This window comes from Paramormyrops kingsleyae, chromosome 1, assembly GCF_048594095.1.
Source record: "Paramormyrops kingsleyae isolate MSU_618 chromosome 1, PKINGS_0.4, whole genome shotgun sequence".
NCBI classification, from domain to species: domain Eukaryota; kingdom Metazoa; phylum Chordata; class Actinopteri; order Osteoglossiformes; family Mormyridae; genus Paramormyrops; species Paramormyrops kingsleyae.
This window is the reverse complement of record NC_132797.1, coordinates 17,387,599-17,403,592: the sequence shown is the minus strand read 5'-3', so window position 1 is coordinate 17,403,592 and position 15,994 is coordinate 17,387,599. Positions and strand designations below refer to the sequence as shown.

Sequence of the window (15,994 nt, the reverse complement as noted above, 5' to 3'; positions counted from 1 at the left end):
GGATGGATGGATGAATGGAAACTGATCTAGTATGTTGATATAATATACAATCTTTCCCACTGTCTCAAGTTTAGTACCAAGCTAATAATATCCCTAAATATCAGCATATCTAGTCTCACATTTCTGTAATACATCCTGTATCCCAAAGCACTGGCTGCCACCCGAGGCTCGTCACCGTGGAGACGTCACGGCTGTAGCTGCCGAAACATCAACGCTAGCAAATGGGTGGCGGGTGGGCAGGTGTGGGGGGGGTGGGCAGTGGCGTGTGACAGCAGCGGCATGACACACAGTGCGTGGCAGACGATCTGTGATCATGTGCACTGCGGCCGGAAGATACCCCATCCCTGGGGTGCTAAGCACTGGGGCTGGTTAGCGGTACCTTATGTGACGAGACAGTCCTAACCCCCATCCATCTCCCTGCTCCCCTCCCGACTGTGCTAACACTCAGGAAGCTAGTCAGGTAGAAGCACTCTGCGTACATAGTAACAGTTTCCGTCACTGAATGTAAACAGTCTAGTCTGTTTTTAGAACAGCTAGATCTACATCTTGTGCAAACGCACACCCCTGATAAGCCTATTTCTGTGAAATGTTCTGAGCATTTAACGTAATGTTTAAACAGCATAATCAAATCTCAGATGTAGGTGTGCAGGTGCTTTTGGAGGAAGGGTGTCTGGGCTAGGAACACAGTCTAGCGGAAAGCCATGTTTTAACACAGCACTGAGCTCCTTCACTGAGTGGATGGCAAAAGAGCAGATTCTCAGCTGCATTGGTTTGAGATAATTTCTGTGATGGGGATTGTATTGTAGCTGGAATTTTGTATTCTGGAAGTGTGCACCATGGTGGTTTATATTCTGGCAGCTTTCTGTGGTAGTCTGTATTATGGTGGTTTGCACCTTAGTTGGGTAGGATGTGGTAGTCTATAATGTGGTGGTTTACACCTTGGTAATGTATGCAGTTGTGGTCTGTATTCTGTTGTATTGTACCTTAGTGGTTTATGCTGTGGTGGTCTGTATTCTGGTGATTTGCATTTCGGTAGTTTATGCTGTGGTGGTCAGTACTCTGGGGGGTTGAGTCTTGGTGGTTTGTGCTGTGGTAATCTGTACTGTGGTGATTTGCACTTTGGTGTTGTATGCTGTGGAGGTCTGTACTGTGGTGGTTTGCACTTCAGTGGTATATGCTGTGGTGGTCTGTACTCTGGTGATTTATGCTGTGGTAGTCTCTACTGTGGTGGTTTGCACTCTTGTGTTGTATGCTGTGGTAGTCTGTACTGTGGTGGTTTTTACTTTAGTGGTTTATGCTGTGGTGGTCTGTACTCTGGTGGTTTATGCTGTGGTAGTCTACTATGGTGGTTTGCACTTTTGTGTTGTATGCTGTGGTGGTCTGTATTCTGGTTGTTTGTACCTCAGTAGTGTATGCTGTGGTGGTCTGTATTCTGGTGGTTTGTACCTCAGTGGTGTATCCTGTGGTGGTCTGTATTCTGGTGGTTTGTACCTCAGTGGTGTATGCTGTGGTGGTCTGTATTGTGGTGGCTTGTACCTAAGTGGTTTAAACCATGGTCATCTGTATTGTGGTGGTTTGCGTCTTGGTAGTTTATGCTATGCTGGTCCAAATTTCGTCAGTTTCCACCTTAGTGGTTAATCTTGTAGTGCTCTATATTATGGTGGTTTGCACCTTGGTGATTTTTATTGTGGTGGTCTGTATTTTGGTGGTTTGCTTTTCTTTGCTTTCTGGTGGTATATGCAGGGCCTTTCATATTCTGGTAGCTTGTGTTGTGGTGTTGTGTACTTCAGAGGGTTGCCCTGTGGTGGTTTGCAGTGGTGCAGGAAAAGTGCACCAAAATTGTCTGTGTGATTTAGTGGTAAACAAGGGGGTTAAAACAAACCTGGATTATTCTAATAAGTGGAATGTTTTAACCCATTTACTACATTTCATACAAACTATAGTTCAGATATATTCACCTTCTTTAGAAAATTTTGATTTGTGTGAAAAGAGAATTTGGGGCATGAAACAATAAAATAGATTAAATGGAAACACATAATTAGACTCTTTATTAAACTCCTTCTGCAATGGAAACATTGCCTAACTGAAGAAAGAGAAAGCAGATCCACTACAAAATGAATATAGATGATAAAAACTTGCCCAAATAGAAAGAAAAGACAGATTAAAGCTGGAATCGCACAGTCCATATGAGGCTACACTGGGATTTCTCATTAGGGTACTGGGATATGCGAGTTGCCATTGTAAGTTCACTGGCTTCCCAAGGCGGCCAAATTAGCCCTCCTGAGGAAGAGGGGAATCCCGGCCTGGATTCAGACGGGCAAAGCCAGAGCAGAGTGCCTGCCAGGGGGGTTTGCCACATGACAGATGCCCCTGCCCCCCTGCACTGAGCTGTGCTCCATCTTATTGGGTGTTATGTTTTGAATGTCTTGATCATTTCTGGATTGCCCTCCCCAGGGAATGGAGAGCACAGATGGTGGGGGTGTGGGGAAGAAGATAGATGGATATGTTTGACAGCCTACCCCTACTCTCTCTCTCTCTCTCCTTCTCTCTTTCTACACGAAGCTCTAACTGGGGGGGGGGGGGGGGGGGGCTCTCCACTCCAAAGTAAACAGTTTGCTAGCACATATCCAGTAAATCCCACCCCTGGCTCAACACACCAAAGCAAACTGTGTTGCGGAAAAGCTGTGAGTATTATTAAAGCACACACACACACACACACACACACACACACAAATATACACACATGCACATAGACAAAGAAACATGCTCAATCACTAAAGCATCAGCATCAAATCTTCATAGCACATCGGGAAATTGCTGTTGTACCTTTGAATAGTGCAGTTTTTATAAACCATGTCACAAAACCACAAAATGTAAAAGCATAATAATAACTCGCCATAGTACCCGAGTACCTTGATAGTTGATAAATACAAAGTATAGAAATAAACCAACTCCTAAAAGGTACAATGGAAACCACAACGGCAGCCTGCATTGGGATACTCTGGTAAGAGCCTCCAAGCACAGTAGCTGTTAAGAGTCACACTTATCCAGGCTTAAAAACTCAAAACAGGGTGGAATGTCACTGCTGGAAAACACCTGATTTTACCATGTCACATCCAGAACATTCTGAGTGAGACATGCTTTGTTATGCAGATGTGACCATGTTAGGCTCGCTCCAACGTCATTAACATCATCTTGCCATTTCCCTGCCCACTTCCAATCAATCTCTGAGCCCAATTGTGCACATTGCTTGACGCCTTGACACCGAAGCCGACAGCCAATCGCAAACGTTTAACTGTTACCCAGAAACCCCTGCTCCTTGACTGGCGACCAGTTTGGCCAAAGTACAAAATGCCTGCAATTCCAAATAACACGGCGTGTAATGCAATGTGACTGACTGACAGTCCTTCCTGCACACACCACAGTCCATACAACTCCACTACTGGGAAGATTTCATTCCACCACATCTTAGCATGATGACCGTGATAAATGAACGTTTTAAAAAATTGCCTTCTTTAAACAGGAAACATTTAAATGCATGTGAAACCTTTATGGATTTCTGACAAATGGCATCAGAGCCATTCCCTCCTGCAGTATTCCATGTACAAAGATATACATTAACAGGAGGCAAGAAACGTCCTTCAGCGAAACCACAGATTGCTTTTGTGCGCTTCTTTCAAAGTGCTGCAATGTTATTTAGACTCCAAGGGTAAGGGCAGCCACATGATACAAACGTTATAAAGGTATACTGTGTGTTTTCTGTACACGTTTTCTTTCCACTATACAAAGAAAAGGATCCTGCACAACTGTGTACAATTTGCGTGCCGTTATCAGAGAAAGGCTTTAAGAATTAGAAGATTCAGTCAATCCTTTAAAAGGTTTTCTATCGTCAGTGCCGTTTCGGGCAACTTACTTGCGTGTAAGATTCGTGGTACAGGGAGAAACACTACTTGTCATCTTTCTTCCCATAAAACACAAATTCGCGCATAGATTTCATGCTTCCTCCTGAATCTAATGACCATACCGCCTGACGATCACTGCTTTTGATGCAATTCACGCACGCACGGTGGCTCTACCTTTACGAATGAGATCCTCGATGTCCTGATCGAAGCCCTGCCGGTGACATTTGCTCCACAGCCCCATGTTAGTGGAGTTGTACTGCCGGCTGCACTCGTCTGCCGCGCTCATGGCGAACAGCTGCCTCCGATTGCGGGTGAGCAGGAGCTTCTCCTCCCAGCGATCCAGCCTGGACCTACTCGCTCGAAGCGGGAGGCTGTTGTTGGGAATGTAAATAAAGCCCGGGTCGTTCCTCCGGTTGGAGAAACTTCTGCAGCGCTCCTTGTATCTCCGGGCGTCCGTCTCGTACCAGTGGTTGGAGCAGATCGCCACGGCCAGCATACCCAGGGCACACAGCGATAGGGACAGGCCGGCGTACAGCAGCAGCTTCCCGGCAGCCATGCTCGCTTCTTTCAGAGCCGCATCAGCACCACGGAAGCGCGGACAGCTCCCCTGCGTGCAGCCCGCTCAGACACCCCCTTCAGTCTTCTGACCGAGCGCAGCCTACAGCCAGCACCGATGGGCTGAACATGCCAGCCAAGTTCATATACGTTGTGAGCCGTAGGCTGGGTCTCAGTGAGAGCTACGGCGGCTGCGCGGCTGCCGGGCGACTTAAAAGATGCTTATCTCATACCCCGCTTCACATCAATCCCGGAGCCCTTCCTTTGCAGCTTGTCTAAACTGAACTGAGATGTGGAAAATCCACACGCAAGTGCTCCTCTTCGTAGACAACCTTTGGACAAAAAAGAAACACAGAACAAAGCAGATGCAGGAATCAGGCAATATAAAATGTCATTATCGTTCTATTTATATTTACTCAGTACATGATTCAAATATGTGACTAAAAGATAAACCTGTATAGTCAAACGATCAATATCTATAAATAATACAATCGTTACATAAGAATTCTGATGCTATTTTTATTATTATTATTATCACTGTTATTATTAATGTTGTTGTTATTATTGTTGTAGCCTATCAGTTGTTCTTGTTGGTTGTGGTTGAGGTGGGGGTGGTTATGCTATTAAACAACCCTAAACAAATGGCAAATGTGTGCTTCGAAAAGCCACAATATTACACGAAAGTGCTGGTCGAGGCAGCGCTGGGCTGGAAGCCCGACGGATCCTGCGCAGTGAAGCTGATGTGTTGTTGTCGGCAGATAGTCCGCCACCGCACCCTCAGTGTTTTGGCTAAGCAGCCCTACTTCTGGATTTCTGCAATTAGCATGGACTTCCTAGGATCGCGTATTCATGCTCGTTTGTGCATGGACGAAAACGCTGAATATGGACATACAAAAATAAGCCAAGATATAAATTACATGTTGATGTACTTACACTGTGCCCGTCGTTTTTAGATTTACAAAGCATTGCAAATATTACCTACACAAAAACGATTATCGCCTATATAAGGGGACAAATTTGCGTTCTACATTGCACGTAGCTCCATAAATACGATGCAAAATGCACATTAAACCTTAATGCCAAAAAGAATCAATTCAATGGCGTCAGGAAAGTCGGTCTTCACTATTACCACATGGAAAACAAAAGCTCTCAATTGTTTTCCTTTAAAACAATCATGCAACTCACCATTTGAAACCTGAATTTGCTTGCCGTATCCGTAAACAGTGAGATGCAGGCCTATGAATAAATTTTTTTTTTTACAACTTAAGGTAGCTGGAATCCAAATTTTGGTCTATACAAGACCTGTCTATCGACAATAGGTATCGCTCACCGTCCGGCTGCTCACTAATCGCTTTCTCTAATTTCTAAGCAGGACGGGAAATGTACAATTCTCTGAAAACAGCCGATCGCCCCCGATTCCCTCTAAGAAAGCACAAATGTTTCCATTTGTAATGAATTGCCTTGTTTCATTTAACGACGGCGTTCAAGCAAGGTCGTAGGTGGGTCCGTAGATCATAATGACCTGCAACTACGCGAGGAAACGAGGAAATACTCAGCCGAGGACCATGCCCGGTTAAAACGGTGCGGTTAGGCTACACGCCTCTGTCTAGATCCTTCTCCCTTGGAAAGATACAGTGGTGATGTCATGCAGTCAACGTGAAATTCATCTCTTATTAAAGCACCTTCTTAAAGAGACACCGCTGCTTACATCCAGGCGAAAGGAAGGCGAAAGGTGCTCTTCTGCTCGGCAGATGCGCTCCGCTGCATCCGATATGCCCACACCCACCTGCGGAGCGGCGTCTTTTCGCTCAGTACTATTAATCCCCTGACACGGGAGTAGCGGTGCATTATTTAAAGCCATAGACAGTATGAGTGTCCGATTCCAATTGATAGTAGAGGCCGATGAATTATTCATCATCTCGCTGATGTCCAGCTGTGTCAGTATTATAAGTTAATTGTAGGATATTTACGTGAGAGCATTGAATATGCTCAGCCGCGCTTTATTTGTGTTGCCATTTCAACGGATATATCAAACATATCGTTTATCGGACATGTCAGGTAAATAAAAGTTAAATGATATACAAACATCGTCCATTCATTTAAATACTCAGCTCTCTGGGTATGGCAAATGCTCCCATATTATTTGGTTAGAGTGGTTTTCAATATGACCGATAGAAAACAACGATATCTGACACTATATATTTGGGTCTTTTGGGTATATGTGACTCGACGCAGTCAAATAGGCGAGTACACTACTTGTACCTCACATATATATGGTTTTACAGCCCCTTTTTTTCTAAAAGATCCAGTTGAAACCATTGCCTATATATGCGATCACATGCAGCCAGGGCAGCAATCAGCTCACTGCAGGGGGCCATTGTCCAAAACGGCACTGAATACATCCTCTCGTCCCCTTTGCCTTTGCAAGCAACTTACACTTAGGGTGGCTCAGTCTATGTTTCTCTGTAGGTAGCGATAGGATCATTACCTCCAAAACAGACAGTCGATACATTACCACGCAGCGCGATTTCAGTTAGAGAAAATGAACATTACAAAGTTAAGCAATTTAATTACCTTGCATTAAGATTTAGGAAGTGATTATAAGTAGCATAATACAGTTTCTCTCCATCTGAACAAAAGACGAAGTCGGGGGGGGGGGGGGGCGGGTTGGGGAAAAGTTTGCAAGCTTTGTTAATTAGCGTTGTTAATAGTCGCATGTTGATTTCATACAATTTATTTTAGGACAAAAGCAAAAACCGGTTTAAGATAAACCTATGTGGACCTTTGCGTATATGTTTACATACCCTTGTCTACTACCGCTGCTTGTTACACGCCTTTTTCACGGGCGACAACATACAACCCATTCACATTATTATCTCACCGCATGGACTGGATGTGAACAAGTAACTAGAGGTCTGTATCTCCGTAGAAATAAGGAACCTTGGAAAGTTTCCCCAAACGATTTGAAGAGCAATCTGCTCATTTCTGGCGCGAGAGGTGTAGAGTAAGCGCAGCCTCGGGAAAGCGGTTGGAAACCCTGGGGTGTCCCATCAGCTAAATGATTTCAGCATTGGCCTTCATTCAGCAATCAACAGAGGGGCTACAGGAATTACAGATTGAAAGCAGGATTATTTTCATTATTTCGATATTTTGAAATAAAGGTACCTTCTGACGTGACCCATGAATATTGTAGTCCTCATATATGTGTAGAAGGCCTACGTTCTTATTTACTTTATTTAAATAAATATTATATTTGTATATATTTTAAACATATATATTCATTATATAACCAATATATTTTACTTTTAGTCAGTTACATTATATTAATAATATTGACTCTTTCTGTAGGCTACATCATTACACCAGAGTGTGGCAAAAGAAACTCTCTCTCTTGAAAGAGATGGTCTAGTTCTCTGATCTCGTCCATGATTGAATTTATATATAACTTTAACTACAGAAACATCACTCATTGAACTGAACGACTTTAAAGATGCAGGCCTATCACACATTGAAGTGAACGAATGTTCATTTGAACCAATTGAAAGATGTATCACTCATTAAACTAACTGTAGAATGACTCACGAATTAGCGCAGCGAATGAGATATTTTTGTTTATCTTAAAATGTGTTCTGAAAGAACGAATCGTTCATGAACGACAGAAATCTTACTTGCACACATCAGGTAGCGGAAACACACTATCATAACTCAGTCACAGTGCCAGGAATATTGGGTATTTTTTTATCACTGCACTAGCCTTACAAATATCATAATCACCATATTTTTGTTTCAGTCCATGAAAGTAAATGATGACCATAAATGCAATAAATAGGTAGCCTACAGACATGTGCAAAGAATACAAAAATGATTGAATTATCTGAGCACTTCCTGTCTTCCATTCTTTCCCTGTCCTTTTCGCTTCTCGACGGTTTTGGGATCCACTGACATTCTGTAATCCAAGTTTATCCCACTGATTTGTATTTACGGACTTGCTCATGCACAGTATTCTCAGCCGACATGATTTTATAACTCATAGCCGCTCACAGTCAGCACCCAACTTGCCCACCTCTGCTCTGAGTTACAAAATATATTAACTTGTCTCCTGCTATTTGAGGACATGTATTATCTTCTATATTTTCCTTATCTCCCGAATTGTGTTAATGGAGACATTCTATGCTTGGAAAGGAAAACGTGCATGAAATACCAATAATCTTTTAGCTCTGCCTATCGCCACAGTGCCACCTAGTGGATACATTAAAATGTAAAATAAAACATGAAAACTGAAATCTGTTTCGTTTATAGAGATTGTCTTAGGAAATAATCTGGTTTTGAGCTAAACCATATACACAAGTAGATGAGACAGATAAAACAATAGGAGAAGTGCAAATTATTTGGTAGCAATTTGTTAACTAACCGGTAGTTTAGAGCGTAGATGAATCAATCATTTTAATCAGATCCGTGGTCGCTGTGGAATGATATATATTTTTTAGAAGTAAATAATTGTTTTATGCGAAGTCACACTTCATAGATGCTCTGCCGAGGGACATGAGGAAGTGCTGCGTTATACTCAGCTGGACAGATCAGTGTCTAGGAACTTACGCAAAAGTGTGGAAGATGTGGATCTCATGCATTATTTTAGACTAGAAAATGAGCCATGATTATACGGTGAAAATGGTTTGACTCCGTTAGGTGCCATTAACGTCGTTTGCTCCCCCTGGTGGTGTACTTCACTTATTATTATTATTATCATTATTATTATTATTATTATTATTATTAATAATAATAATAATAATAATAATAATAATAATAATAATAAATACGATTACATTGTCAAAAACGTACATGAAAGAAAATTAGCAACAGATATTTCATTTAAAATAAAAATATAGATTGTTATTGTTAATACGCAAGACAAATTATTTGGCTGCCTCTCTGTTTTTTGTTTTTTTTTTTTAAAGGAAACAACATTTAACGAAAAAAAAACCTGATTTTTACTTTAATTTTAATATGCCTTTTTGTGAGTAGACTGCAGACGACGGGTACGGCGGAACTGAAATGTTGTGTTTTGTGTTCCGTGTCCGGACCATAAATTGGAGTGCATCGGTACGCTGAGTCGTGTATTTGAAAATTTGGATGTCAGTCCTTGCATAAAACTTCCTGTTTTTTGGACAAAATGTCACATTTTTTCTAAATAAAGTGTATAATGCTGTATTATTTTATTCTACATAGGAGGTACATATTTCACACTGTCTGACGACCGGAAAGATAATTCGGATGGCGCATTCTGATCGGGAAACGCGTGTTGACCAAACTGACATGATTATGGACATATGCGTTGCTTAAAGTCAAGTTTACGTGTAGAAAATCCTCAGTGTAATTTTGTGTATTTCTGTGTTTTAGCGGTACAATGAGACAAACGATAGTTGAAAGGGAGATAGTTATCGAATTTCCTAACTTGCGAGATATTATCACTAGTGAAGTATGCATTGTGAATTTGTATTATTGTTTCTAGATTAAGCCTAACCAGTATTTCCATCATATAAATTAATTTTATGTATTTCCTTCCGCAGTCCCTAGGCATGCTGTAACACATTGAGTGACCCCTAGTAAGGATCTTTAAGATTGCATACGGTTGTTTTAACTAGAGTATTGTACGCGAGTCTTAAACCGTTTATTTGATTGTATATAAAACATACAGTATATTTTCTCTTAAGTGTACTCACAGCACTAAATACTATCGGGAAGCCGAAAAATAATTTATTTACTGTGACGTGGCTCTTATGTTATTTAATTTTGTGCTCTAACTCCACTTTTCTTTCAGTATTGTTGGTTTTTAAATCTCTGGATTTTAACCATCACACAGTGACTGCATGTCCTTGGACTGCATGAGTACTTGTGGCTTTGTACCAAACAGAGTGCTCCACTAAAACTGCATAACCATCCTGCCTTTCATTTGGCTCTAGTGGAGGAAGAAGCAGTTTGGGTTGGACTGAAACCAGAGCATCTGATGCTCTTTTATTCCCAGTGCTTATAAATTCCCTGGTAGTGTCTGAAGCTGCACTCCACTTTATCAACACAGTCAGAAAACAGAGTACCAATTTGTACCTTTGCTTGTCACTGGGGCTGTACCCTCAAGGGTCTGCCAGTTGTGCTCTAGCCGTAGGAGAATGCACCTTTTAGTCTAAATTAAGGTACAGAAATGGACTCTGACAACATTAATGTACCCACAATGGTAGAAAAATGTTTATCATAGTACATTTCTGTATCTTAAAAGGTACAAGTACCTACAGCTAAGGGCACAATTGGCAAACCCTTGAGGGTACAGCCCCAGTGACAAGCAAAGGTACAAACTGGTACTCTTTTGTCTGACAGTGTAGAGACTTAACCTAAAGCACTTCATGAAGACATCTACATGAATCCACTTTGCTTTCTGGCAAAAAAGCATTGCAAATGCAATTAAAAATATGGTTTAGTGCAGCTCTTTCCTTGACACAATGTGTGCATGTTTGTCCCAGCAGAGTGCTTCCCTGGTAGTGTCTGAAGCCACGCTCCTCTTTATCATCACAGTCAGAAAATAGAGTACTGTACCAATTTGTACCTTTGCTTGTGTGCTTCTCATCTACCTGATTGACTGCAACTTTGCACAGCATCTTCTAAATACTGTTGCACTTTACATCATTATGTCTTTCGTTCAGCTGCCCAGTGTGCCTTTAATTGCCCCTCGGGGACAAAAAGTTTCTTAATTGGATTAAATTGAATTGAAATTAAACAATTAGCATTTTTGGGGTATGGATCAAATAGTTGCTATTGAACATGACATTTTGAGGATGAGTTATCCTATGGAAATAATTATCCCAACAAAATAATGAAATAACGGAATGATTGATTAATATCATTTGAGTTGAACTTTAATTTGAATTAGTTTGTTTTAGTGGGCATGGAAAACTAAAGCATTCTAATTGCATTTTTTCCTGTTTCAATTGCATGCTTGTGATTTTTGTAATTTCAAGGAGCTGCGATTTTAAGCTCTCGTTAACTGTGACGTCTGGATTAGCATTTTGCAACCACTCAGTCAGGGATTGCATGCAGGAAACACCGGCATAAACGTTCAGTCTCCATTATCAAGAATTAAAACCCCTCTTTTTCTTGTTTCATCGATAGTCATCTATTCATCCACTGCTTATTCAGCACAGTGGGGCTGGAGTCTACAGAATACCAGCCCCTCACAAGGCAGTTTAGAGATGTTTTTGAATTATGTGAAGAAGCCAGTGTAGAGGAAGGAACTGCATGCAAACCCACACACACTGAGTATGGGAAGGATTCAAGCCCACAACCTCAAAGGTGGGAGTCAATAGTGTTCCCAGCTGAGCTTCCTGGTACATTTCATAGTTACTGGAAAATGTGTATTTAACCAGTAGTACAAGCCTCTGATTTCTATCACATAAGAACAGAAGATAAGCTTCATGGTAGAGTTTAAATATTTTTTACATCATTTGTCTTTTTTCTTTTCAGACAAATGTATTTCCTCAAAGGTTTATAGTACGTCTATGTATTTGCCTTGTCAGCTACAATACCCAAACTAAAGCATCCGATTCACCTTCGTGATTTCTGACATCTGATGTATTAAAAAATATATTTTCAATGCAGTGGATGTAAATTTACATAATAGCCCAACTACCTTACTTTAAACATCCCAGAAAACAAATACTCTCTATTTACAGGTCTATGGTACTATTACTACCCCCTGGTGGATAGCATAAAAATGACACCCAAAATATATTTAGAACAGCAAGCAATGTTTAATTCTTTGTATTTTCTACTGTAGAAGACACCTTCATGCTGCAACCTTGCATTGGATAAGAAACTCCATGGGAGAATGGATGACATCATTATTAAATACTTTTTCTACTGAGTCCTACAGTTTTCTTAACTTTAGTGTCTTTCCGAAGGATACAGGGCTAAAGTTTTAATATGAATGTCTTTGAACACAACACTAGGAGAACATGCCAACTCCATACACAGAGTTGAAGCTGTAAGTACCAGTGTCGTGCAGAGACTTTCCGACAGGCAGGTGCCAACAGGGAGCGAGTCCCCCTCTGTAAATTGAGCGTGATCGTAGGTGATGGGAAAGGGGCATTTAGACCCTCAGAAGCGGTGCACTTTCAGTCTCTCAGGCAAAAGAGGCGGGTGCTCAGGCAGCATCAACTCACACACACGCCTGCCAAACACTATCCCACTGTTGACAAGAAGTAGTGATTAAAAATATTTTATAAGAATCTTTCATCCAGAGTGACTCGGAATACTAACAATATACCCAATTTATGCCACTTGGCCTGTGAAGTAAAGGTACAGCAGTATGGATCATCTTGGAAACTGAACCAATAACTATTTGAAAATGCCAGGTCATAATGTTCAAATAAATGGTATCTCCTATTCCAGCACTTCTAAAAAAAATATATTTGCTTTATACGCATGTTGTGGTTTGGTTTTTGATTACATGAGGACTGTCCACATATCACAGGCCCTTCTACCAGAGAAGTCAACCCAAAATCCTGTCCTGTGCCATTTATATATACACATACATTATCTATAATTCAACCATCCATTCATGTTAAAGTTCATAACAGAGTCGGTTCTTTCAGGTAGATTATTCATGCAAATGATTAATATGAATGTTATAGTTATACTTGTATTTGTACTTCTCATTTTAAAAAGGTGCTCTTGTATTTATTTGTCAGTGTGTTCAGAAGAATCGGCCTTTCTGAGTCTCTCCATCGCTCAAGCAGACTGCTGCTTGTTCTCTGTTAATGCCGCTCACTGAATGAATCCTACCCTTCATCAGTCAAGGCAGTGTAAGATTCACAGATGAAAGAGATCCGCTGAAGACTCAGACAGAAGGCAGATAATGGAGGTAAAACAGGATACTTAAACTTATTATTATCCAACATATTTTTTAAAAACCAGGAGAGGATGACTCCCAGCCCTGGATATTGTGTGGGTTTTATGTGTGACTTTGTCTATGTAAGTAGTTTAGACCTCATTCTCAATGGAAGAGGCCACAGAGCAGTAATTATTAAACTAACTACCTGGGAGAACTGAAAACAAGGCCTGGATTTGGAATCGAGGTCCAGATTTGAAGAACCCTGTTCTATATTAACAGATTATCTGTGTTCTACCCACGAGTAATGGTTAGGGTCCAGGGTCGGGGTGGGGGTACTGGAGCCTATCCTACAGAGCACGGGGCAGGGGTACACCCCAGACAGGACACTACTACACACTGACTGCAGGAGTGAACCGGAATGCCTAGAGCAGTGGTTTTCAACCTGTGGGCCGCGGCCCCCTAGTGGGCCGCGACGGTATTGCAGGGGGGCCGGCAATTATTATTAATAGAAATTGTAATATTGTTAATATAATAAAAAATGTCTAGTCAAAATCAAATAAATCATAATTTGATATATAATTAAATAAATTACCAGTTTATTCAATAAAGACAATTAACAGCCTTGCTTCCGAGTACTTAGTTAACCCGACACAAAAAGCGGGATCGTTTAAATTCTTTTGCAGTGGGCCGCGGAAACATATGTGTTTGGCTGTGTGGGCCGTGAGTTAAAAAAGGTTGGGAACCACTGACCTAGAGGAAGCCCTCACTTTACAGCGAGAACACGTCAACTCCACACACAGCAGAGGCATGACCCAACCCTAACCCTAACCACCCCCCCAACAGATTGTGCTATTTCATACTCTTGAAACGTTCAATCAACGTTTTTTTTTTTTTGACTCTTAAGTTCAATCAACTCTCTAAAAAGAAAAAAGAGACTATTAGCTATTAGGTCTATTACCATTAATACTGATATTTAATATTATAAATCATAACCATTATTTCAAAAGTTTGTTCTTATACCCCGTTTTATTAAACGGTATGTAGCGCCCCCTAGCTTGTCTGCCTATGTGCTGAAGTGCGCCCCCCCCGAATCCTTTTCTTTGAAGCGAGAGATCTCTCTCTAATATTAATCAATGCACTAATGTAAATAATTATATACCACAGACAATCAGGAAGTTAGAATAATTTGAAAGGTATTACTATCAACTGATGATGGACAGCATAGAAAGGCAAGTTTTAAATATATTAATCTCTCCCAGTTATCTGTCATACTTAGTATTGCTTACCTCAATGAGTTTTAATCAGTAATGTAACACTCTTTTACCCCTTTTTAAAACAGATGTTACCTTTACCAGTGAATTATCAAAAGGAAAAAAAATGTACAAACGTAATAAAGTTTAACTGTTTACTGAGAATATGTATATAAAATAAATTAAATCAAATATGCTTGCGAAACCAAAAAGATTTATTTGAGTAAGCTCGTTCGAGACTTAGCCATTCTTTCAGGCAATGTAACTTCACAGAAGTTACTCAGTAAAGACAATAACCTAAATCTATACACATACAACTCTAAAGTTGACAGTTTTATACTAAACTGACATAAACATAAAATGAAGCCCTGAGGTGGAATGGGGACCCCATCGAGTCAGCAATGCAGGCCTGAAGCGAGGCTGGTGTGCGGGGAGACATTAGATAACTGGCTGCTTCGCGTCAAAGCGTCAAGAAAGATAAACTCGCACCGTTATGACGGCTTGTCGGCGTCCTCATACGGGCGGCGCGGGGGTGGCGGAGCGGATGAGGATGAGGATGGACGTCGTCATCCCCCACCAGGGATGTCGGCGTAGGGCGGGAGGGCGACTCGCTCGCGCAGCCCCTGGAAGCTCCAGTTAGCCAGCTGGGTTTGGCCCAGGATTCCCGGGATTTTACTCAAACACCGCAGTAACACTAAACAATGTCTGTAGAATGTCCTTAAGCGACGCACTCTCCCTTTATCGCTCACATTCACCGTCACAAATATAAAGTTCGTGTTTTACTAACTTTGCTTAGCTTTTTCGGTTACTGCCGCGTCCCCCTTCTCCCCTCCTCTCTCACTACCCCCCCGGCTGATTAAATAGTACGTCACTCCAGGTAGACTTTTTTTTTTTTAAACTAACTTAATTCTTTTTACATATAAACATAAATTACACATTTTTTAACAATATGAGGTTGACACTTTAACAGTAATTAAACAGAATAAACATCAAATTAGATGCATTAACTTTAGAAATCAGTTACCCAAAATTCCCATAGGGCTACAGGTAAATATATTGTTTTTAATGCGTATATGATAAACAGGAGCGGTACCGACACTCATCCTCGGTCCCCTTCACCAAAGTGACACTTCAACGCAGTTCGTCGTTTGTACGAAATGCTTTTCCCAATACAGAGGAAGAAACCATGCATTTACCGATCACTCCCAACTATTCATTACATTATGCTTTTTAAAGCTTTTCCAAGACTCCACGAGACCAGACTAATTTTCCCTTGCAGGAAAGAAAACTACCAAAAAAAAAAAAACAATTTTGTGCTGAAATCAGGATAAAGTTTGAAAATGTGTTATTTATTATGTATACTTAAATACACCCGCAACACGGTCATTTAATATATTCACATCTGTGGA

General features: G+C 41.0%; 1 protein-coding gene across 5 annotated transcripts in view; it reads right to left on the bottom strand.

Annotated features, from left to right (window-relative positions):
• Window positions 1-15,408, bottom strand: part of LOC111836728 (transmembrane protein 178B) — a 76,491-nt gene extending 61,083 nt beyond the window's left edge. Inside the window, exons 1-2 of one of the 5 annotated variants that reach the window (XM_023798245.2) lie at window positions 15,075-15,408; window positions 4,077-4,789 (exon numbers count right to left, since the gene is read on the bottom strand). In XM_023798245.2, the coding sequence (XP_023654013.1) occupies window positions 4,077-4,458 (382 nt within the window). In that variant the 5' untranslated portion in view covers window positions 4,459-4,789; window positions 15,075-15,408. Of the gene's footprint in view, window positions 1-4,076; window positions 4,790-5,136; window positions 5,164-5,642; window positions 6,111-6,139; window positions 6,259-15,074 lie in introns of those variants that run through there. The other 4 variants (XM_023798246.2, XM_023798244.2, XM_023798243.2 and 1 more) reach the window with 4 other exon arrangements.
• Between the last annotated feature and the right edge of the window lie 586 nt (window positions 15,409-15,994).